Genomic DNA, 25,305 nt, shown 5'->3' with positions numbered 1-25,305 from the left:
CAGTTCCAGCAAGGAGATTTTTGACAAGTCCTAGTTTTAGGGTCATGTTGAAAAACAAGACTGGTAGAGGAGAAGCAAGATGCTGCTAAGAGGCTAAGATACTGCTATGAGGGGTGCAGAGAGGCAAGGGGAGCGAGATCTTGCTTTTCACTTTAAGGGGAAAAGCTGAATGGCAAGCTAGAGGATTGTGGCCTATCCAGACTCCAAAATAGTAGCAATCAAGTTTGGGAGGGGGATCACAATGACAGCACAAGTAATTTAGCTGGTTGTTGGCTTTCAAAATGCTCCAAGTCTTCCCCTCAGTTTAATGTTTAATTGTCCACAATTAATCAGAAAGTTCAGGTCTAGTTAACAAGATAGCATGTAGAGACCAATGATTCTTGACTTTCTGACCATCTTTTTGTTCTAACCAGTCAGTCAAGACGAGGCAAACCAGCTTCCAAGGCTTTTATCGTGAGATGGATTCATGTGGCAATTTCATCAACATACATTGGCTGTGCCAAAGAGCCACCTATTTCTCTCACTTAATTCAACCAGAGGTGTGGCATCTTCATGGATAGTTCCAGGCAGTTCCACCCAAAGAGATCTGTAGGCAGCTACTTGATCTACTCTCCATACCTTTACAAGGTTCTACAGAGTGGATGTGGTAACTCGAGAGAACACTACTTTTGGGTCCGAGGTTTTGTTGGCAGGTTCATCTGTCCTACCCTAGACACTGCTGACACTCCTTTGGTACGTCACCTAATGTACAAACTCCTGTGTTTATGTAACAGAATAAAAGATTAGGTTTATACCTGGATAATCTTCTTTCTGTTAATATGCACAGGAGTTTGTATAGCCTGCCCTTTGAGTTTTGCAATTCACCTGCTTTCTACCTCAGACAACTTTATAGTCTGGAACTGGAGTTCTTCTCCTGTCAGTTGGATGAACATGTATGAATAAATTAGTAATAAAGGAATGAGTTTATTCAGCTCCTTATGTGTTAGTACCAGTTGCACTCAGCAGGTTAGATCATTGATACATCTATGTTACAAGTTCATGCTACTTATTATTCTTTTTTTATGAGTAACAGAACAGAAATGTACGATATCTCTGGGGAAGTTCACTGTGCCTCTCCTCTTTTCTTCTATTACAGTGGAGATCGATTGCTTTGGTACAAACTGAAGAGGCACTGTACTCTATTGGTGAAGGAGGAAGAGCTGAAAGATGTGATTGACATCCTTTTGCAACAGTTCACAAACACAAATTAATCACCTAACGTACACAGACTCCTGTGTATATTAATAGAAAGAAGATTATTCAGGTAAGAAACTAATCTTTCATTCTGTTTTCCAGCCCCTGAAGTGATGTGAGATCCTTTAACATAGATGCAACATGACTCTCCCAAAATGCTGGGCTGGCATCTCCCCGGCTCTGTTGATGCTGCTTTTGCCTCCAGGTGAGAACTTAAGTGGGGTTCCTGAGATGCTCTGGGGAGATTTCTGCAGTTTGTAAGGGGGGTAAAACTGCTGCATTGTGTGACTCGCTGATAGTCAGTCAAATATTGATTTTTTTTCCTTTGTTAGGATTTGGGGAACCAGAGTCACCAGCCAATGGCAGGACCTCATTGGTGAGCCCTCTCCAGGAAGGCAAGCAGCAGGAATTCACCATGCAGGAAGGCAAGAGACAGAAATTTAGGTGCCGTGCTGACGGCTGGAAGCCATTGCCTATTCTCACTTGGTACATGAATGGTGAGAAGCAGGAAAATGATGATTCTGTGCTGATCTCTACCTCTGGCCAGATGTTCAAACACAGCAATAACACCCTCACTGTGACAGCACACAGGAATGACCGGGAGCTGAACTGTTCCATGGTGGATCCGGTTGTTGGCAGGGAGAATAATGCTTCTATCCTCTTAAAAGTACAATGTGAGTATCACTGATAAAAAAGAAGGCAGTAACTCTGTCCTTTCAAACATATGGCATGAGGGCCTGTGCTGAACTCGGGTCCAAGTGGTGCAGCGCTACAGCGTCTGTGGGATGTACACTGTGTTCTGAAATCTCTTCAAAGAATAGATAGGACTCTAGAGCCTCCTGGGAAATGCACAGGGCTCTGGAGCCAATGGGGGCAGTGCTGGAGTCTCCCTGGGGGAGGTGTAGGGTTCTAGATCCAAAACAAGGTGTGCCAGAGCTTTCAAGCTTTCAGTTTAGTTATTAGAGATCTTTAACATAATAATAATAATAACAGTTTATATACCGCAGGACTGTGAAGTTCTATGCGGTTTACAATGATTAAAAGGTATTACAGATCGAGTGGAATAAACAAAGTTCAGAGTTAGTGAATAACAGTTCTAAAGATCATTTGTTGAGGACTAAGATTGTATAGGTCAGTTACCTAAGTACTTCATACTACCTTTCAACCTTGGATCAGGAATATAACAGTGGTTTACGACAAACTAACAGAAAGACAAGAGTGAGAAAAAGTACTGGTGTTTCACCGGAGTCCAGAGAAAATAAGTGAGTTTGTTTTTTAAAAAAATTATATTAATTTTATTTGCATTTCAAAATAAATTACAAGAATCCACTTGTTAAAGTAATACAGAGCATAAACATTCAAAAATTTTTTGAGTTAAGCAATACAGGAAAACATATAGGAAACAATAAATAAAAAGGAAAAGTTTGTTAAAGCTTAATCAAAGAAAAATAAAAATTATTATTTTAAGAATACTGTTTCTCTTCCTTAGACCCCAATTACATCTTGGGAGAGACAAGTAACAAAATAAGGAGATCTATTTATAAGACTAAACAAAGGAAAAGGCTTAACGTGACCTTTCCGGCTTATTTGCTTATTATAGCCCTATTTCACTTTTTTATTAATTTTTTCATATCCAAAAAATTACATCGCTGATCTGGTATATAAAACACATATTTAGTACCAGCAAATTTGATTTGACACTTAAAAGAAAAACAGCCACCATATTTACTACTGCTTGACGCATAGCTAAGAATAATTTTCTACGGTCTTGGGCTGTTTTGGTTACATCCGGAAAAATCCAAATCTTCTGTCCCATAAATAAACTTTGAGGAGAGTGAAAAAAGGCTTTCATTATTGAATTAAGGTCCTGTTCAAAGTCCAATGCAACCACTAAGGTTCCTCTATATTCGATCTCGTCACTTGAATAATAAATGAGTTTTAACCTAGTACAATTTGTTTCTTCTGTTAGGTGAGGGGGAGGAGCAACAAGCAAAAAACAAAAGGAATTGACCCCAAAATATCCACAAAGAAGAAAATCCAGAGAAAACCAAAAAAACTCTGTGGAGTGACGATGTTCCCAAATGGACTTTATTTGAAAGTATCAAAGTTCCAAAGATACACTAAAATCATCCACATAAAATAATTCCATCCACATAAAAGTAAATCATCCACATAAGAGCAAATGCAAGCAGTGTCTCACTTCCGGTTCACCACACAATTGTTTCCCACATACTCACCTTTATAGGACCCCCAGGGACCCCTGAAGAAGACTTTTTGTCGAAACGTGGACCGTGTTGGGTCCTGTATCCCTAGCAGGTTAGGTGTGGGGGACCATAAAATGAGAAAGCAGCACACCTGGTCATATCAAGACAGTGGCTAGCAGCAGGAGAGAGAACCAGTTAATTGATATATTGAGTGAGATGAGTGGAGTGATGGGAATAAGGAGGTGAGAAAGGTGAACTGGGATATCAGTATGAAGAACTTCATTAATTAATCATAGAATTTTAAAACTAATCCAAAAAGCTATTTTTAGCCAATGAAGCTTTTAAAGAGCAGGAATAATCCACCCGATATGAAAGAGTTAAACCCCGCTAAGTAATCCAGCACATGAAATTCAATGGCACTTAAGTGGGTTAGCGCCACTGAATATCCCTGCTAACTGGTCATCTCCTAACCTGTTAGGTTAGGGGCAGGCCGGGGTGAAGCACCTTCTTAGACAATCAGAGGAGACTTTCAGTCCACTAAACAGCTAATTAACTGTGTAAAATTAGGACAGCAAAAAGGTTGTCCTAGCTTTATGCGCTAAAGTTAACCATGTATTGGTATGAATATGGGTGACCACAGAGACCTGAATATTCAATGCTAGGAAGCCATGCATGCCCTGGCTTTTGAATATCTAGGGTCAAGGTTCAACATTTATTAATATTGGATGTATCGCTGAATCTGTTTACAAAGCGATGTACACAAGTAAAAAAAGAGATAAAATTATAGAGATACAAATTAAAATTCATTAACATCCAATTTAAGACAAGACAAACTTGAAATGGAGAGGAAAGAAGGGCAAAGATTACATCTGTTATATCTAGAAAAACAAATACGGGAAAAAACATAAGGAAATGGGGGTAGGTAAAAAATTAAAAACTAAAAAAAAATTTTAATATTGAGTATTAAAAGCATCTTTAAAAAGGTGAGTTTTTAAAGATTTTTTTAAAGAAAGAAGATATTTTCCATTTGTAATATGTTGTGGTAAAGAGTTCCACCATTGTGGGCCCATAACAGAAAACATGTCAGCTCTTCTTGTTCCTATTGTTTTAAGGGAAGGTATAGCTAGTAAGTTTTGAGAGGATGATCAGAGTGAGCGTACGGGATTATAAGGAATTAACATTCAGTTTAGCCTGCGACAATGAGTGGCTTAGATGCTGCTTATTGCCACAGGCTAAATATGTTCTTATCGATTTCCTTCTGGCGCTAATCTGGCCAACATATTTTGAAGAAGTTCTAATTTATGAATCGAGGTCAGGTTTAATCCAAAGTAAAGGGAGTTAGTCATCGTTACAATTCAGGATTAAGGGAAGATTTTAGGGCTCTAGTCAACCGGTCCAGAACTAGATATTCCATGGGAAACATGCAGGTCTCGGGTGTAGTGCTGAAGTCTTTAAAGTTTGGCTGATCCAATTGAAAATTGTTCTTAGACTTTACATTCCACCGGAACGTGCAGCCCGGATGGGGATTACTGCGTCGCATTCTTGCCCGAAATGCAATCAGGCTCACGCATCTTTGAGTCACATGTTTTGGGCCTGCCCCGCAATCCAACAGTTTTGGAGACATCTTAGCCTATATACCACATCGCTTTGGGGAAGGCGATGGCTTCCGCAACCGATGGCGTTATTTGGATTTTATAATATAGCCTCGCCCAAACCCAGAGGAATGTCAGCATTTCTCTCCAGAGCCCTTTTGATGGGAAAAAAAAGCCATCCTCACCAACTGGCTCTCCCGTGATCCCCCGTCATATGCACAATGGAGATCCCTAATGATAGTGCACGCAACACTGGAGAGACGCATGGTGGGAGACTTGACTTTTGGCCTGGGTCGCAAATTTTGTCAGGTGTGGGAGCACTTCTGGCAGGACCTGACACCGCGTGCTCGCAGTAGACTTTTGAATCTTTAAGATTTTATTCCCACTCTCAGCTGTTGGACTGGCCATGGATTCTTGGGGAGGGGAGGGGAGGGGGGGATGGGAGGGGAACTGATTATATTGTTGAAAATGTTATTTCCTGAATGGTACTACTGTTTGTATTTGCTTCTTACTGCTGGAATAATAAAAATCATTTAAACATAAAGTTTGGCTGATCTTCTGTAATTGTGTTTGTATAGTTAAACCAGAGATCATGGAAATGGATGCCACCTACCAAGAAAACCAGGAGCCTGGGATCTTCCTTGTCCTGTTTGTTCTGGTCCGGGCTAACCCTCCAGCCAGCATCACTTGGGTGGACCAGGATGGGCAGCTAATAGTGAACATATCGGATTTTGTGGTACTGGATACCAGGAGTTACCCATGGCTAGCTGACCACACAGTACAAGTACAGCTGAGCAGTGCAGCCAAAAATGTCTCTTTGATCACCTCCAACAACATCGGTATTACCAACTCCTCCATTCTAGCTCCAGGTAAGGCCTCTGCTATGGGTATTGGGGAGGGGAAAGGAGTAAGACTGTGGACTTAACAATAGCCCTACTGCAGGGGTGTCCAATGTCGGTCCTCGAGGGCCGCAATCCAGTTGGGTTTTCAGGATTTCCCCAATGAATATGCATGAGATCTATGTGCATGCACTGCTTTCAATGCATATTCATTGGGGAAATCCTGAAAACCCGACTGGATTGCGGCCCTCGAGGACCGACATTGGACACCCCTGCCCTACTGGGTCAGACCATTGGTCCATCTAGCCCAGTATCCTGTTTCCACAGTAGCCAATCCAGGTCACAAGTACTTGTCAGAAACCCAACTAGTTGCAAAATTCCTTCTTGTGCAACAGGACTGCTAGTCTTGACCATCGGGAACCCCCCCCCCCCTCCCATTTGTTGCGAGGGTTGTAGAGAGTCCAGTTTGTTTTCATGCTCTACCTCCCATTTCTTCCACCTATATTGTAAGCGAAGAGCGGTCTCCAGTGGTGATGAAGGCGCACTCTGTTTGCAGCTTTGCATCATCTTGAGCAGAGTCTAGAGCAGTCTCATCTGCAGAGATTTGCAGGGTGGCTACTTGGTCCATTCTCCACACGCTCACTAAGTGGCTGTAGCAGCTGGGCTGGACAACGGTTTTGGGTCCTCAGAGCTGGCAGCAGGCTCATTTGTCCCACCTTAGGAACTGAGGACTGCTCTGATATGCCCTGATGGTTAAGACTGGGATTTAACAACTTTGTCTCATCAGCAAATGTAATTATCTCAGTAGCTATTCCTATCTCTAGTTTAGGGGTAGGCAATTCCGGGCCTCAAGAGCCCGGAGCCAGGTCAGGTTTTCAGGATATCCACAATAAATATGCATGAGATAGATTTGCATCTCGAGGAGGCAGTGCATGGAAATCCATCTCATACATATTCATTGAGTTTGAGACCACTGCTCTAAACTGTGCTAAACATCCAGTATCTAAGTAAAATTCAGATTAGCTATAAATGCATAGTTAAATTATAGGCAAACAAGTAGGGGACACAAGCAGAGCATGGCTCATGGAATTCTTTCTAGCTGCCCTGCAAGTGTTTATGTATGCATGCATGTACACACACATCTGTGTTTGTATCTGTAAGAAGTGCTCACAGGTTAAGGTAACGGAAAATGTTTGCTCATGACAACTCGGTCCTTAGAGGGAGCATTGCTAGAGAACTGTTACCACATCCTCTGGCATATAAGAACATAAGATTTGCCGCTGCTGGGTCAGACCAGTGGTCCATCGTGCCCAGCAGTCCGCTCACGCGGCGGCCCTTAGGTCAAAGACCAGTGCCCTATTTGAGTCTAGCCTTACCTGCGTCTGTTCTGTTCCAGAAGGAACTTATCCAACCTTTTCTTGAATCCCTGAAGGGTGTCTTCCCCTATAACAGCTTCCGGAAGAGCATTCCAGATTTCTACCACTCTCTGAGTGAAGAAGAACTTCCTTACATTTTCTCCTTAGTCATTTTAAAACTACCTTTATCTTCATGGAATGTCTCCTAGTCTTTGTACTTTTTGAAAGAGTAAACAATCGATTCACGCTTATCCGTTCTATTCCACTCCCACTCAGGGGCAGTGGAAAGCCTTTTTGTTGGCGAGGGGAGGCCATGCTCCACCGCCAACCACAGCATTTCCCCTCCCCTTCTCTTCTATCATTCTGTGGTCTAGCTTTAACCCCCCTGTGAAATGTAAATACCTATGCACAGATAGAACCCCAGCAAATGCAAATTAAAACTAGAAATACATTTGAATCAGGAACCCCAAGAAATCAAACATAGCATGTATCACAACACTGGAGAAATAAAACTGAACAAAATACCAAGACATCTGCAATGCACATTTCCCAAAGCAGAATTCAAAATAAAAACAGATTTTCTGCCTGTGTTGTCTGGGCATCTTATTTTTCCAATCATATTGGCCTGATTTCTGCTTTCCTGTCTTTCTGGTGGAGGTGGTGGAGATGAAAACTGTATCTGAATATAAGAAAGCTTGGGACAAGTACATTGGATCTCTAAGGGAGAGGAAGGGATACTATATGGCATAGATAGGTCATGTGGTCTTTATCTGCTTTCATTTTTCTATATTTCTTTTAAGTGGCTGTTGTCCGTTTATCCATTCTCCTCTCTTTTCTTGTCTTTGTCCATTCCCTCACATCTGCTCTTTTGTAAACCACTTCAAACCAACATAGGATTTAGTTTCAAGTTTATTTTAGGCTTAATATACCGCACATCTGGTGTCTGCGCAGTTTACAATTAAAAAATGAAAAAAAGATAATTAAAAACTAACAACAAATAAATAACAAAGGACAAACTTAGTAAAAATTGAGTAGGCTAAAATAGGAAAGGGAAAAAAGGGAAATAACTTGAGGAAAAAAAGGGCAAAAAAAAATTTTTTTAAATAGCCTATAACAACATATCATATACATCTTTAAATAAAAAGGCTTTCAAACAGGCTCTGAATTTAGCTAAGAAGGTTTCATGGCGGTGATATAATGAAAGAGCATTCCATAACGTAGGAGCTGTTTACAGAAAAAATAGATTTATGAGTAGTAGCATAAGTTATATGGCGAGCTGTCAGTACAGTGAGAAGATTTTGTTAACTTGATCGGAATGTCCGTGAAGGAATATAAGGAACAAGTAAATGCTGGTGTGTGATCTTGCTTGACTATAAATGTCAAAAGCAAAATTTTAAGCAATCAATGTTTGATCGGTAACCAATAAGCCACAATTAAAAGTGGAGTAACATAATCATATTTTTTAGCCTTTGATTAAAGTTTTACTGTAGTATTTTGCACTACCTGTAGTCTTCGAAGTTCTTTTTGTGTAATGCCCTGATAGGGCATTACAGTAATCAAGGTGTGTAGGGATAAGAGAGTATATCAAGATTTTAAGAGATGTAGGCTCTAATAAAGGAGAAATTGTATGAATCATTCGCAACTTGTAGAAACACTTTTGGACTACTGAGCTTAATTGTTGATGAAAATGTAACTTATTATCAATGATAATTCCCAATACTATAATGCTAGTAACCAATGGGATAGGTATATTTCTAAGACAAACTGGAGCTATTCCTCTCCTTCATTACAGACAAATAAAAGTGCTTTAGATTTATTGATGTTTAGAGAGAGTCTGTTGTCTTGCAACCAAGAACTAATCAGTTCCAGATTTTGATTAATCTCTTGAATTAGTATTATTATTCCATTTTTGAAGCAGTTCAGAGGAAGTTGTCAAAAATATGGGGCTTGTTCGAAAAGACACAAAAGAAGAGAAGACCTGGATATGTCTAACCTAGGAAAAGAGGGATAGGATGATATGATAGAGATGTTTAAATATTTAAAATGTATTAATATGCATACCAGTCTTTTTCAGAGACAGGGAGGTGGAAGAACTGGAGGTCATGAATTGAGGTTGCAGAGGAGTAGACTTAGGGGCAATATTAGGAAATACTTTTTTTTTTTACAAAAAGGGTGGTGGATGCCTGGAATGCCTTCCAGGAGGAAGTGGTGAAGGCAGAGGTGATGGAATTCAAGAATGCATGGGATAAGTACAGAGGATCCCTGTATAGAAAACCGATGAAATCCAATTAACAAAACTAAAATGACCTCATAGCTAGAGCGAGCTTTGATGGCAGCTCCAAAGGTTGGTAAGTGGGACCAATGCTGGGCATTTGTCTGTGGTCTGGGCCCTGTGAATGGCAAAGATCAATTTCAAGGTTAGGTTGGCCATCGACAGTAACTCAGGTAGTTGAGAAGTAGGATCAGTTCTGGGCAGACTTCTACGGTCTCAAAATTGACAGGGAGAGACAGAGATTAAATATACTGTACTAGTGTTTAATCATGAAAAAGTAGAACCTATGCAGAGTGCCAGATTCAACTGGCCACTTTGTTGGGCAGACTGCAAGGACCATGCAGGTCTTTATCTGCTGACATTTACTATGTTACTATGTTGCACATACTTAATCTTGCACATTCAAAGCACAAGCTATGATTGCATGTGCTCCGTATCTCTATAGAGGTAGAATCATAAAATTGATGTGAATACATGATGCTAATAAGCGGCAGGGAAGGAAAGACATTCTTATGGTTGAAAGCAACAGTATCGTGATACTGTATTACAGTATAATCTCGTTATAACGAATTTCAAGGGACCTGGAAAAACGGTCCATTATATCCAGAGTTGCATTTTTTTAAAAACTTTATTTAGGCCAACTTGAAACAACGTTCAATCAATGAACAACAGTCACTGCACAAGCATATCAGCAACATCAAGAACAAAACACAGCAAAACATTGGGATGGCACGAAATGATTGCAAAACCAGAACACTAAAAACATTATGTTGCACTGTATCGGAAAGAAAAATACTCTTGTCATTTTCTTCTGGGCTGCATTTTGATACTATGTCACCGGCATGCCATGCGCCTTGTAGGCAGAGCCTGCATGTCCGTTATAGCCGAAGAAAATTACAGCTAAAAGTCTGTTATATGCGAGTCCGCTATATCCGATGATTTTCTGTATGTTTATAATGGCGCTCGGCCGGGACCAGTGGACCTCATCCACTATAGGCAAGGTTCCATTATAAACAAGTCCGTTATAACGAGATTATACTGTATGCGCCATAATTGCATCATATACTGTAACTGCCCATATGAAGATGGGAAGGCAAATTACCGACTGCCCGGTTTATGATGCTAATGTTTATTCATGAAGATGTGGAAACTGCACCAAGTGCCAGATACAACTCTGGACATCTTGTTGGGCAGACTGAGTGGACCATGCTGTTTTTTTATCTGCCAACATTTACTATCTTTCACTTTAAGCTTTTCCTCCCTTTTTTTTCTGCCTGTCTATCCTCTCAAATTTCACCCTCCAGTTCTCCAACTCCTTGTTTTTACTTTTCACCTCTTTCTCTGCCCCTAGATTTCCCATTTCCTATCTTACCCCTTCCCTGGTCTCCTGTTCCTGTCTCTCATCTATACCCTTTATCACATTTCTGCTCTCTGTATGCACCATCCTCCTCTCATTTCATTTGCAACCCCCAGAGCCTCTCTCACATGGTCCTATCACATGGCCCAGCATTTCCTATCTCTCCTTCTCTCCCTGCCTCATAATTCGCATCTCTACTGCTACTATTTATCGCTTCTATAGCACTGAAAGGCATACGCAGCGTTGTACATTTGACATTTAATAGATGGTCACTGCTCAGAAGAGCATACAACCTAACTTTGATTATTCTAACTGCCTCCCTTTCCCATTGTGGTCTCCTTTTTTAAATTATTTTCTTTAAATTTGTAGTTCTCCCACCTTTCCTACCTGTTTCTGTTAGTCAAATGTTTGTTCAGTGGAAATCTGTCAAATTATGTCTCCCTCTTTTTAATATAACTTGTAAAACGCTTAGAAATCTTGATTTGCGTTTCATCAAAATTTTAATAAACTTGAAACTTGACAGACATGACAGTCAGCATCTCCCCACTCTATCCCCATCCCCTACCATAGTTAACATCTCTCTCCTCTCTTCCCATCTTCTTTTTCTCACCCATAGCCAGCATCTTCCCACTCTGTCCAACTTTAATCCTCCTCTCTCTTCCCTTCTCTTGTCTCCATTTCCCTCCTCTTTCTCCCAACTCCCATGGTTCAGTATCTCTCCCTTTCTTCCACAATCCCTTATTCCCTCTCCGTGATCTGGAATTTCTCCCTCCCTTCCCCTGCTATCCTCAGCCCCCTTCATGATCCAACATCTATCCTCTCTTCCCTGTGTTCTCCCTCCTCCCTTTGTGGCTCAACATCTCTGTCCCATTGTCAGACATGTCTTCCTCCCTCCCCTCTGCCCCAAAGTCTAGCATCTCTTCCCATACTCCCCTCCCGCACGCTATCCTACCTGCAAGCTGGCATCTCTCCCTATCCCTTCCCTGGTGTATCTTTAATGTTTTTCTCCATGGAAGTGAATGGCAGCAAGTCGTAATTCAAAAGCAGTGGTTGTGTCCGCTACAGAGTCTTCCCTCTGCTGTGGTTCTGCCTATGCAGAGCAGGAAGTTGCATCATACTGAAGGCTAAGGAGCCAGTGTCAGCAGCATTTTTGAATCGCTGCTTACTGTCGGGCACCTCCAGATAAAAATTGTTCCAAATGAGAAGGTTCTAAAAACACACATGAATTTTTACCGTATGTGACCAAAAACTAAGAGAAATTTTAGGAAAAATTGTGCCCCTTCCGCTAAGTTTTTAGGTCTCAGTTGCATAAGGGCATTTCTTCTCATCTGAGAAGGTTTGGCCACATCTGGAAATACCATTATAGTCTGACCACAAAAAAAGAAATAATTTTCTTAGGAAAATATGCTTTCAACACAGACATCTGTTGCTATTTTGTCTGAAAAATAACTAACAAAGTTGCTCTATTGTTTATAACATCTTGAGAAGATAAAAAAAAACCTGATATATTTAAACTGTCCATCCATTACTCCATCCTGTTCCTCCATTTTAGATCTGCATGGTACAAAATGTTGTATAATTGGCTAGATATACATCACATTTTCCAAATACATTTTAAATAACTCAAGAGGAGGAGAGCATTTAAAAACCTAAGACTTCTAGCTTCTATTTGTAAATATATCTAAACTATACTTAGTAGCCAATGAAACCACTGATTGTAAGGTTGTCAACTGATTTTGAAATTTATCCATGCGTTGTTCTACCTTGGTCAGCCATTTTAAACATTGCATACTCAGTAAATGTAGTCAGCTGCAACAAATTTGTCTCAATAGTTTTTTCCATTCTAGAAACAGCTGCCCAAACATCCTTCAAAGAAACATCAGACATATTAGTAGAGGATGATGCTGTTTCATTTGTCAAAGAAGAGGTCCCAGATGTCAGTTTAACTAGTATAGGAATAGGAACTGATCCCCCTACAGAAGGTATAGATGTGCTTCCCTAGCCCTAGTTCATCAGAAGTTAAGATTTCTGTAGAAACCAGAGGTTTAGACATCTCCATCAAAGCAACAGGTTGAGGGATAGGCTACCCGATAGTGAGACCACTAAAGAGGAAATGTTACAGTTGTTGTAGAAGGAGGACATCAAATTGTGAAGTACAGGCAGACCCCAGGTTAAGAACAAGTTATGTTTTTAAAGCTGTTCTTAAGTCGGCTTAAAATGTAACTCAGAACTTGTAGATTTTAAGATTCTTGCTGCTTACCTCTGCTCCCAGTTGACAAAAGGGCCAACTGTCCCTCAGTGTTCCCTCTAAGGTACAGCATGAACAACCACACACTTCTTAATGTGGCCATCCATCATTCCTGGATCTGCTACAGAAAAGTGTAGGAGTCTATGCACTGGAAATACTGCTCAGTGAAATCAAATGAAGCCGCAACCACGTTCTTAAGTACAAGTCATACTGTAACTTGGGGACTGCCTGTACATGATAGTCCATTTGCCCCTTTAACAAAATTGGCTCAACAGTTCCTGATTTCTTTCCTTTACACTTCTACATTCAGCCAAGCAGAGTAACCCACTCCTCAAGGCTCAAAAGGGGCGAGACCTGCTCTTTGGTCACATACCCTTTCGGGCATGTGCCTACAGCCCATACATTCCATGATAGAGTCCGACAATTATACCTGGAAGGAAAAGGCCTTACAACCATGTCAGTAAGCTCCAAGCTAACCCTGCCAGTGCTTATAAGTATCTCCAGCACACAGCCTCCTGGTGGCTTCCCCAGTTTCACCAAGATTTGTTTCATTACCTCTGTATTGTCACCTTTGAAAACCATTTCTGACACAAGTATATCTTTTATATTCCTTCAGTTTCTTCCCTACAGACTAGTCCTCCCTGTGCCCCTTTTACTCCTCAGTGATCTAATAGTCCTACTGATTCCCTCAAAAGTTTTTAGCTTCTGATAAAACTGAAAAAAAAGTTATTACTATGAGTTTTTGTCTCTATGGAAAATTTATTTTCATATTCTCTTTTAACCTGCTTTATCAATGCTTCATATCTAACTTGTCAGAGCTTACGTTGCTTCTTATTTTCTTCATTTGGATCCTTTACCCATTTTTGAAAGATATTCTTTGGACTCTAATAGCCCCTTTCACTTCACCTTTTAAGCATTCTGGCTGCTGTTTGCTCTTTCCACCTTTTTAATATGTGGAATGCATCTGGTTTGGGCTTCCAAAGTGTTTTTTAAACAATGCCCATGTATGCATGCAGCTGTTTCTTTTTTTAACCATTTCTATTATTTGCTCCTGGAAAAGTGAAATTCTATTCTATTAATTCTTTATTCATTTTTTCATATTACAACAAGTGTATCAGAAAAATACATATAATCTTATAAACACACACTTGATTTTCCTTCATGAATACTTTAAGTACAATATATCATATTTATATTCATATTTTTATAATGTTTTAGATAATATGTAAATCATTTAATATGTATGACAAATATAAATAAAATAAAATAAAAAACCCCAAGCCCTCCCTTCCTATTTCAGAAACTCTAACCTAATACTTCAAAAAAGTGAAATTTTGTTACAGTAGATTTCCTTAGGCCCTGATTCTATAAAGTCTGCCTAAAGTTAGGTGCTGATATTGGCACAGATTCTATAAAATGAGATGCTTATTATAGAATCATACTCAGTGTCCTAATATTTAGGTGTCCCCAGTGTATGCCAGGATTTTCTATGCTTAAAGTTAGGCATTGATATCAGAGCCTAATAGCACCTGGTACACAAAAACATGTCCATGATCCGCCCCAACTATGCCCACTTTTAGTGTAGGTACTTTGGGCTAGGCACCTACTTTTTACAGAATCAAGGTTGAGGGAGGGAAAAAACTTTCCAAAAGTCTTTTTCTTCTGCAGGGCAATATCTTCTGTACAGAAATTACTGTTTATACTCGAATATAAACTGAGATTTTTAGGCCAAAAAAGGGGTGTCTCAGTTTATATTTGAGTCATCCAGCTGTACACTCTCCTCACCTCCTTCCCAGACCCATTGTAGGCCTTCTCCAGGTCTTTGAGCCCTGGTGGACCAGCAGTGAGCAAGGACAGGAGCGACCCCTCCCATGTCCTGTCCTAGCCGGCTCCACCCCATCCCACCTCTCTCCTACCTTCTGCACCTGAAAAGGCCTATCTTGCATGCCTTGGTGGTCCAGCAGTGAACCGGGCCAGGAGCGATCTTCCTATACTCCATTGCAGAGCCATTAAAGGAAATGGCTGCAATGGGAACTCACAGCAGCCATTTCCTTTAGTGACACTGTACAGGGCAGGAGTGTAGGAGGATCGCTTCTGCCTCGGTCTACCGCTGGACCACCAGAATGTGCAATGTAGGCCTTTTCAGGTGAGAATCCATAGAGCACACTTTACTCATACATCTTACCATAAACACTTCTATTAGTTCTTATAGAAGAAATAAAGTAAATGCCCTCATAAAATGGAGGCAGAACACCCCCTCTCTCCCACCATTTGGCCAGGGCACAGCTGAACTTTTAACAGCCCTGAAATCTGTTTCGGAGTGATGGGTGAGGCAGGTTAGGAATTAAAAGCGGTTCCAAAATGGGTTGTGGGCAGGATTCTGAGCAGGGACCAGCCATTACATGTCAAACGTGCAGCACTGCATACGCCTTTCAACACTATAGAGATGATAAATATTAATAGTAATTCTCTCAACAAGAATTTCCCAGCCCCTATGGGACTCATAACTGAAACATAAAACATGTCTAAAAACCCGCCCAATCCACACTTGGGCGACCTAAAAGACAGGTCGTCCAAGTGCCGATAATCAAACCTATTTTTTGGACGTATCCAGGGACTTTTAGGCCTCTAAATGCTGCTGTGCTGGAGGAGTGGTTTGGGCAGGATGTGGGCTGATCTAGACTTAATTTGTCCTGCAAGAATAATCAAAGATTTTACGAGACTTCCTGGACAGAACTTATACGTTGTGACTTAGATTATATAAAATACAAAAATGCAGCAACAAAGTTCTGGAGGCAGTTTCACCTTTGTTGGGTGGTGATGTTTGTTGTTTAGATGATGTAAAACCAGGTATAAGTGCCCAAAAGGTATCCAAAGTGACCAGATAACCACTGCAGAGACAAAGTAAAGACCCACACTCACTCCCCCGGTGTTCACTGACCCCTTCCCCCCTCTCCCCACAAAGATCGGAACATCAGCACCTAGTACAGGAAAGCCTAGTAGAGCTGCACACAGGTCTCTTACATAGCCTGAGAGGTGGGCTAGTGAACCACAGAAAGGAGGACCCAGGCCCATAAGCCACTCTAACCACTACATTTATGGTGGAACATGTGCGCCCACCAAACCCCCCCCCCCCCCAAACCCTACTCTACTGCCATATAGGTGCCACCTGCAGCCATAAGGGCTATTAGGGTTTTAGACAGGTAGGTATAGTGGGTCTTGGCAGTGTTCTTGGGGGTTCACCATAACCTATAAGGGAGTTCTTGTGAGATGTTTATCTGGCACCCTTTTTGTGAAGTTCACAGCAGTGCCCTGTAAAGTGCCCCACTGCTCTGTTGCCATGTCTGGGTGGCCAGTCCATCATAATGCTGGCTCCTCCCATGTCAAAAAGGTCTGGTTCTGGATGTATGGGACTTGGGTCAAATTTTTAGTTGAGAATGTGGTATAAAGATAGTCGTAGTGGCAGTCTGGATGATCAAACACCTGGACATATAGATAGACGAGTTTCAGGGGAAAAAAATTTTAGACGTACTTTTCAAGAATGGAAATTTTCCCACTGCTGACTTTGACCAACTAGCACCCTACATTCAAATCGGACTTAGATGTATGTTTTGATTATGCTCCTCTATATGTTCTATCTGTCTTCTGAGCAGGGGCCATCTATTACGTGTCAGATGTACAGCGCTGCATATGCCTTTCAGTGCTTTAGAAATAATAAATAGTAGTAGCAGCAGTAGGATATGTACTGATTCAAAGAAACACAAAAAGGAAGTCCAATTGTAGAAAATGAATCCAAAATTCATCATAGGAATGGAAAGAAATTTAGTTATATAAAGAATATTGGATTCATTCCCTGTTTGCTGTGTAGTGTGATTCTACATCCATAGTCCTAGAAATCCAGAAACAAATAAGTTAGTCCAATAAGAAGATCTCGCCATTGTTTTATTTATTAATCATTATTTCATGGTACTGTTTCATCATGCTGTAATTACCTGCAGCATGGAGGGCTGGGGGGACATGTAAAAACCTACAAAGTGTACAGCCCATTGATGATGGGGATGAGGAGAAGGGTCTTTCTACACTTTGTACAGCTGGGTGACAAGGTCTGCCTGTGCTGTGTACAGGCCACTAAGGGGCATCTGTCTGTACTTTGAACCCTGCTGGTGGAGATCGGTCCATTCTGTACAGCCCAGTTATGGGGCTTTGTCCAGGCTATGTACACTCTACTGATGGGAGTCTACCCCTACTGTATTCAGACTACTGATAGGTTCTGCTTGGGTCTCGCAGGTCTCTTGCACTCCAGTGTGGAACTGCCTGTATTGGGGATCATTGTTGGGGGTGCTTTGGGTGCCTCAACCATCCTTCTCCTGAATGTGCTGATACTCTGCATCATTTTCAGGAAACGGCGCAAAACATCAGGTAAGAAGGAAATGCCTTTCTGGATTTCAGCAAAGTGGGCTTCTGATAAATAACCTGGAGAATGTTAATTCATGTGTAAAACATTCAGTCATCAAAAAAGAGACTGCCCTTTAAGTGCATTTACAGTGGTCCTCAGTTAAAACTCCCAGAGATATTGGAGTTCAATATGATGTCATCAGGTGTTAAAGTCTCTTTGTCATTGGTCGACATCTGTGATATACAATCAGTCATATAATTCTACCTGCTAAATTTCATACAGAATTTAGAACTGAGTGCTGGGACAAGGAGAAAACACATCTGGGCATTAGGAATCTCCCAGGACAGTCTTTTTTTCTTTGATATTTCTGGGCCAAAACATCTCATCAAATTACCTGAGTTCCCGTTGAAGCCTCCCCCCCCCCCCCGGGTCCCCAACCAAATTGCCATATATGGGACACAGTACTGGCCTTAGTTCTTCAATTTATACCATTAATTTTCTAATTAGAAATCCTCTGTGTTCATCATATGTTTTTTTTGAATTACGTCACCATTTTCATTTCCACCACATTTCTCGGGAGGGCATTCCAGTCATCAACCACCCTCTCTGTGAAAATGAATTTCCTAACATTACTCCTGAGTCTACCACTTTGCAAACTCAATTTAGGCCCTCTAGTTTTACCATTTTCCTCACAGGTAAAAATAATGAATTTATAATCCTTGTAACTGTTGGGCAGGCTGGACAGACTGTTCAGGTCTTCATCCGCTGTCATTTACTATGTTACTCTGGTACTCATACATACTGGGAAGATTTAAAACTCCAGGTGAGGGTTCTGTGGTCTGGTCCATCTAGTCACTTGATGAAAAGGATGAGAGTTGCTGGGCTCTCTCCCTCCCCCAGGCTGTCCTGGATAATAATGACCTGTCTTTTTTTTCTTCTTCTCTAGGAGTCTCAGATCTGAAGATAACTCCTAGGTAAGAGAATGCTTTCCCCTTGGTTTGGTCTCTGTGTGTTCTAGACCAGTGGTTCCCAACCCTGTCCTGGAGGACCACTAGGCCAGTCGGGTTTTCAGGATAACCCTAATGAATATGCATGGAGCAGATTTGCATGCCTGACACCTCCATTATATGCAGATCTCTCTCATGCATATTCATTAGGGCTATCCTGAAAACCTGACTGGCCTGGTGGTCCTCCAGGACAGGGTTGGAAACCACTGTTCTAGACTCATTAGTTGACTGTTCTGAAAAATTCTGGAAAAAAAGGGGGAATAACTCCCTTCTATGCTGGCCTATCTGTAAATGCCTTATTACAGTGTTTCTCAAGCCATTCCTGGAGCACCCCCTAGTCAGTTTGGTTTCCAATATATGCTTGAGATAGATTGGCAGGTGTATATTTATTATCCATTGGGATATCCTTAAAACCAGACTGGCTAGGGGCACTCTAGGAATGGATTGAGAAACACTGCCTTATTAAATATTCTTCAGGTAGGGTAGTGCTTTTCAATCCAGTCCTCGGGGCATACCCAGCCAGTCAGGTTTTCAGGATATCCCCAATGAATATGCATGCTAGAGATTTGTATGCACCACTTCCTATTACGGATATTTCTTGTGGATATCCTGAAAACCTTACTGGCAGGATGTGCTCCAATGATTGGGTTGAGAAACAATGAGATAGAGAAAGAGGAAAGTGATCTCATGGAGGGGGGGGGGGGAATGGGAGGAGCATGGCCAGTGCTACCCTGTATGATCGGAGGATATAGCATCCTGCCTGGCCAGTAAAGTGTAAAAGACCCCTCCCAAACCTACATGTGGTACCCTCTTCAAAGCTGAGGTAAGGGAATCCTCACTGGCAACCAGAGGTGTAGTAATGGGGGGGGGGGGAGGTTGGACCATCCTGGGCACTGTCATGTTGAGGGTGCCAGCAACTCTCCTCTTCTCCACCCCCACCACGGATGCACCTTCACTCCCCCCCCCACCACCACTCCTCTAGGTCTTCACCAGCACGTGCAGCAGCTCAGACCTGCTCCTCGCCTCAGCGCTCTCCTCTGATGTTACTTCTGGGTCCCATGACTAGGAAATTACATTAGATGGAGAGCTGACGCCAGCATGGGCAGCAAGTTGGATATGCTGTTTGTGCCGGGGAAGCTGAACAGGTATGGGGGAAGGGAAGAGGCATGTGCGGCAGGGGGAGGGGACAGGGAAGGAGCAGAGGGGGGGCAGAGAAGAGGGTAAGGGGGGCGCCTCTCACCCTTGTTACGCCACTGTGCCCCCCCAGAAGTGACAGCACCAGGTACTATTTTGAGGCCCTCGATATGTTTATCATAATCACAAAAGTAAAATGAAACCGTTTCTTGATCATATGTCTCTTCAGCTATAAATGACAATATTATTATTAAGACTTAGCCAAAAGGAAAGATTTATAAACTATAAAGGGTTTTACCTCATGCAAAATTGTTATTTCTTTAATGAGATATTAACTCTTTTTTTCTGAGGTCCTCCAAGTACCTACAACTCCAAAATGTGGCCCTGCAAAGGTTTTGACTTTGAGACAGCCCTGCAATGAGGTCTAACCCCAGGTTCTTTTTACGTGCTTGTCTTTTTTCCCCTATAGTGATTCCAATAACTTGAAGTTCAACTCTATGCATATGCCACGAGAAAACATGTCTCTGCCTTCCAACATGCAGCTGAATGACCTGAGTCATGCCGCTAAAGGTGCAGTACAGAACCTCTCCAGCCCTCTTCTTTTATTACCACCCATGATCTGTCCAGCCCCCTCACCTCCCCACCTTGCACCTACACCTCAACATTCATTGACTCATCTGAGCCAGAACATTATGAGTAAACTATAAACCTCCTCCTTGCATCTATACCTCAACTCTCACTGACTCATCTTGGAGTTGGGACATTATCGATAAATTGTAGGCTTGTCCTATCCTTGCACCTGCATCTTCTCCACTCCTCACTCCCACAATAAATGTTCTGGGCCAGCAACTGTGCAGCCTGCCTCCAGCCCAATCACCGTTACTGCTACCATCTCCACATTCACTAACACCTTTTTCAATTGTTTCCAAAGAACATGAGACTGAAAAAAAAAGAGGAAACCTAGTTTAAAAGCCCACCTTTTCCAGGCTGCTTTTAACTCCTGTTCACTTGTAAAGTACCCATGTCTCTTTTAATCATTCCCACCATGAGCAATTCCCTAATCTCATATTCCAGTATAAAGGGTACAGCAGTCTGAACCATAGATTTTATCCCAATTCTCGTGGGAAATTTGCAGAAGGCATCAAACACAATTTCTGTAGCTCCATCTCCTTGTGTCACTGGGCAGTGCCCTTCTCCCTCAGTTTCTCCTTCTGCAAACAGGTTGTGAAGGTGTCGTCTTCTGCTCTGCATATGATTTGTTATTTTGGGGTATTTTTATCCAATTCTTCCCGGTGACACAAGGAGGCGGAGCTGCAGAAATTGTGTTTGATGCCTGCTGCAAGTTTCCCATGAGTACAGGGATAAAACCTATGGTCCAGACTACTGTACCTGTTTACTGGGAAGAATATTATCAAGGTAAGAACCTAATCTTCCCTTCGTCCTGTTTGTCTGTTTTGATTAGGTTGTAAGTGCGGTTGAGCAGGGGACCGTCTCTTACATGTTTAATGTACAGCACTGCGTACTTCTAGTAGCATTATAGAAATAAGTAATAGTAGTAGAAACCTCTATATGATAAGTTAAGTCCTGGAATTGGACGCACTTCCTGTATTAGAGTCTGCACTGTGACTGTATTTTCTGTTTCTGGTTTTAAGAGTCTAACATTGTTCCTACTCCTCCAGGGAGACCTGGGGAAGTAAAAATTCAGATGAATTGTAATGAAGAGGAGCTGTCAGAGCCAGAGAGCTCCGAGAGGCAGATCAATAAAGGTACTCTTCCCCCTCCCCAAAGTTTAAGTATGTTATGCCCCAGGTATCTCTCATTTTACCCCTATATATCTCAAAGTATAGCTCTGTATGTTAAGGTTTAACTACAAATGCTCTCTGTGTCCCAAAGTGTAGCTGTATTTGTCGGCGTCAAAGGTATTGGTTATAGTAGCTGCACTATGATACAGAACTTAAGGGAACCCAGACTTAAGCAGGCCACTCCAGTAGGAGGCACTGTGATCTGACGGAGACCCATCTGTGGAGTTGCAGACTACAAAACAAATGTAATCCTGGGGGAAATATAGGGTTCAAAAACAAAAAGAGACTGTGGATGAAGATGTTCTAAATGCCGATTTATTGGAAAATCTCCACAATAAAAGTTTAAAAATATATATATATGAAAAATAGTCCACATATGTTGATCCTTAACAGACCCAACATGGTCCGTGTTTCGGCGGACACGTCTTCCTCAGGGGTCCTACAAATGTTAAAATGTTGTTTGCATTAATATGTGATGGTGCTGCTGTGAAATTGTGGCCAACTAAATGGAGTGCGAAGGTCTTCCTGCTCTGTCATTTTTGCGGAAATGGCGGGTTACCATGAAAAAGAAGGCTGGATTGAGACATCTGGGTTTTACTTTCATTGCTCTCGACAGAAATAAAATCAGGAAGTCTCAGTCCGTCCTCTATTTTCTGGAGTCATATGGTAACCCTAAGGAGATGAGGCTAAGTATCAATACCCTCTAGAACAGTGATTCCCAACCCTGTCCTGGAGGAACACCAGGCCAATCGGGTTTTCAGGCTAGCCCTAATGAATATGCATGAGAGAGATTTGCATATGATGGAAGTGATAGGCATGCAAATTTGCTTCATGCATATTCATTAGGGCTAGCCTGAAAACCCGATTGGCCTGGTGTTCCTCCAGGACAGGGTTGGGAACCACTGCTCTAGAACCAAGAACTGATGGCAAATAGTATCTGTCTTAGGAACAGCGTGCAGTCAATGTTACTTGGTTATTTAAATGTTCTCTTTGTATGTTTGAGTTTTTCTTTTTTATAAAACGTTCACCATTCGCTGCTCTTGCTGGCGTCGGGCCTCCCTCTCCGACAGGTCCCGTCTAGGAAGGCAAGACCCGGCAGAGAGGACGGCCCAATGCTTGACAAGAGCAGCGAATTGGGAACACTGCTGCTGTCAGAAAGAAGCGCTTGATGCCGACGCCAGGAGTCATTGGAGCAGCCCCTGTCCTGCCGCTGGACCTGGAGTCTTCGCTGCACTACATCCTGCCCCTGAGGAAGAAGGAGGTTACATCAAAGGAGGTGGGATGCCGTGCCGAGAAGACTCTGGGGCCGGCAGCAGTGTTTGTATACCTAGGCTGTTAGCCACGTTTCGGTACGGGGAGGGAAGGGGGGATGTAGGAGAGGTGCCAAAAGTCCTGCTCCCTGGAAAGGGCCACCTGAGGCCACTGCCTCAGTGGCAGCTCTTAATGTGAAACCAGTATTGAGTACCTATTGTTAAGGTTATTTTTTCCCTGTGTAACCATTTCCTTGCTTTGAATATAGGCTCTGAATCTGTGACCGTCTCCCTATTGTAAGAACAGAGTATAAAGCTGTGCGGTTTTGTCTCCTTACAGGTTTCTCTTATTTTACTAGAACGGGCTACATTTACAAGGTGTCAAGTATGAGCAGTGATGAGATTTGGCTTTGATGTTGCTCTTATTCCAGATCTGCTCTGCGTGCCAGTGATGTAACATTAAGCAAATAAGCCTTCATCAGATCCTGCTTTTTCTCATCTTCCCAGAGCACAGGAAGTTTTTCCAGTTCCATATACAGTACTGGAAAGGCATTGTCAGTTTTCTCACCTGATGGCTACCATCTTTCCCCTCATGGCTAGGGGTAAATGGATTGTAGCTGAAGTACTCCCAAGTCATGGAACACAGCAGTTCTCAACATCTCTGAAAGCCTAATGCGTCTTTCCACTCTGAAATTCTTAAACAGTGAGAGATAAATGGATAACGTCTTGCCCTTTTATGGAGAGTAAGGAGCTATCGGTTCCTTTCCCTAAATTATGATTGAAACTCAAAACAAAATGTGTCTTAAACATCTTTGAAGGATAATTGCACCGTCAGTTTTAGTCCTGCTTTATAGTGTTATCTTTTGAGAGCAATTTTCAAACCCTGCTTGAAAGGACGAAGGCTAATGCATACTTTATAGCGCTTTACAATCAAAATGTTGACTGACACACACACCGCAGGTACAAAGTAAGTGTCCAGAAGTAAGTGCAGAGATTTCAGTTAAATCTCCATCTGTATTTTCCTGCATCTATCCCAACCCTGCTACATTCAGCTCCGCTACAAGTACATGCACTGAAGAGTAGCTGTGTTCACAAGGAGCAATTATGGCTTTGGGTTCTTTTATGTGGCTAAACCCATATTTGATTTTTGAAAAAATTTTTGAAAAGTGCCTCATTTTCGGTTCTTGCATGCTATGCAGGTACATTTAGTAGGCCTCAGCTTTGTGAAAAGCAATAAAGTCATGTAACCTACCTCCTTTAAAAGAGTCTCACTTGTGACGTTGCCGGTGCCGGCTTGTACGATTGGCCCCGGTCAGCGCCCACAATAGCCTGCGGCCACGTGCTTCCAGAGAAAGCGGGAAGTCCTGCTGGTTCCTCAGTGCAATACAGAAGCACAAAACAGGTCAAAAACAGTCAGTTTTATGTGAAAATAAAGGCCCACTTTATTGTGGTTATCAATCCTGAACAGGGTTCAGTCCATTCTTTTCATAAACACAAGAAAACATGGAAAAATAAAACTGAGTTGCAAAAACAAACAACTCACACCTTCTTTGCCGGTATCACAGGTTCAATCCTAATAGTTCTGCCTTTGGCAAACAGGCAGTAACAAGCTATATCACTTCTTTTAAATAAAGACAGTGCTGTGCCCAAGCCTAGATAGAAGCAGGCTTGGCCCCAACCAACTTAACAGTAGTTGGTGGGGGAGGGGAGTAGCCAAATCCACTAATTAAACTCTGTGAAACACAGAATGCCACAAATGGCCCCACAATCCCAACCAAGGATATTATGTGGATTCTTCCCCCATAACTACCATCCCAGGCACACATTCAAAATTGAAGCTTTTCTTGCTTTCAAAAAAAAATATAAACCAAACAGTCCAGCAAAATAAACCTGGCAAAAGGTTTTCAGTTCCAGGCACTTTGCAGTGAGCTCTGCACTGCTCACTTGCTTCACACAGGTGCAAACGAGTTCCAATAAACAAACTCAAACAGTTCACAAACTTAAGCCCAACCAAGCAAAACCAATGTACTTAGCTTTCCTCCATAGCATAAGGTTCTGTATCCATGCTAGTCTCCATGCAGTCCATGGGCTCTGGTTCAGCTAGCCGGTTGGCTTCAGAGACAGGGGCTGTATCCACCATCTCAACATCCTCAAAGCTCTGAGGTTCAGGAGAGCCATCCTGTGAACCTCCCTCCTGGGCTGACCCAGGGTAGACTGACTGGTTTCTCCTCAGTGCTGCCTCTAAAGCAGTAACTTGGGCTGAGATTTCCCTGAGCTTCTAATTAAGCTCTGCAGCTGTGGGTTAGCTGAACTGGTGGATTTGCTCTGAGGCTGTTCTAGGCTGTTCCCTCCAGATTCCTCACCTCCCCAGGGTTTTGTGAGCTGGGTTTTGAATGGGAAATCAGAACTTTCTTTACCACTGGTGTCTAGCTTGTCACAATGATCAGCCCTCTTCAAGGCCAGGCCAGGGTTAGGAATAGCCTTTCCTGGCACAAGCCTAGCTTTAGGGTTAGGGTTGTGACACACTACAAGAGACTTGTCACTACTGTACTCTTGTCTTCCCTCTGACCATCGCAAGCACATGCAGAACTACAGCCATTAATGTACCTTAACAGT

At 42.1% G+C, this 25,305-nt stretch overlaps 1 protein-coding gene across 1 annotated transcript; it reads left to right on the top strand.

Annotated features, from left to right (window-relative positions):
- Positions 1-1,106: 1,106 nt before the first annotated feature.
- Positions 1,107-24,260, top strand: TMEM25 (transmembrane protein 25). The gene is made up of 8 exons (XM_033918843.1): positions 1,107-1,438; positions 1,566-1,907; positions 5,608-5,898; positions 17,388-17,519; positions 18,443-18,470; positions 20,107-20,207; positions 21,317-21,403; positions 23,030-24,260. The coding sequence occupies exons 1-8, from the start codon at positions 1,375-1,377 to the stop codon at positions 23,101-23,103; spliced, it is 1,119 nt and encodes a 372-aa protein (XP_033774734.1). The 5' UTR covers positions 1,107-1,374; the 3' UTR covers positions 23,104-24,260.
- The last annotated feature ends 1,045 nt before the right edge of the window (positions 24,261-25,305 follow it).

The sequence above is a fragment of the Geotrypetes seraphini genome, chromosome 13 (assembly GCF_902459505.1).
Source record: "Geotrypetes seraphini chromosome 13, aGeoSer1.1, whole genome shotgun sequence".
Taxonomy (NCBI): domain Eukaryota; kingdom Metazoa; phylum Chordata; class Amphibia; order Gymnophiona; family Dermophiidae; genus Geotrypetes; species Geotrypetes seraphini.
This window is presented reverse-complemented; position numbering and strand designations above follow the sequence as displayed.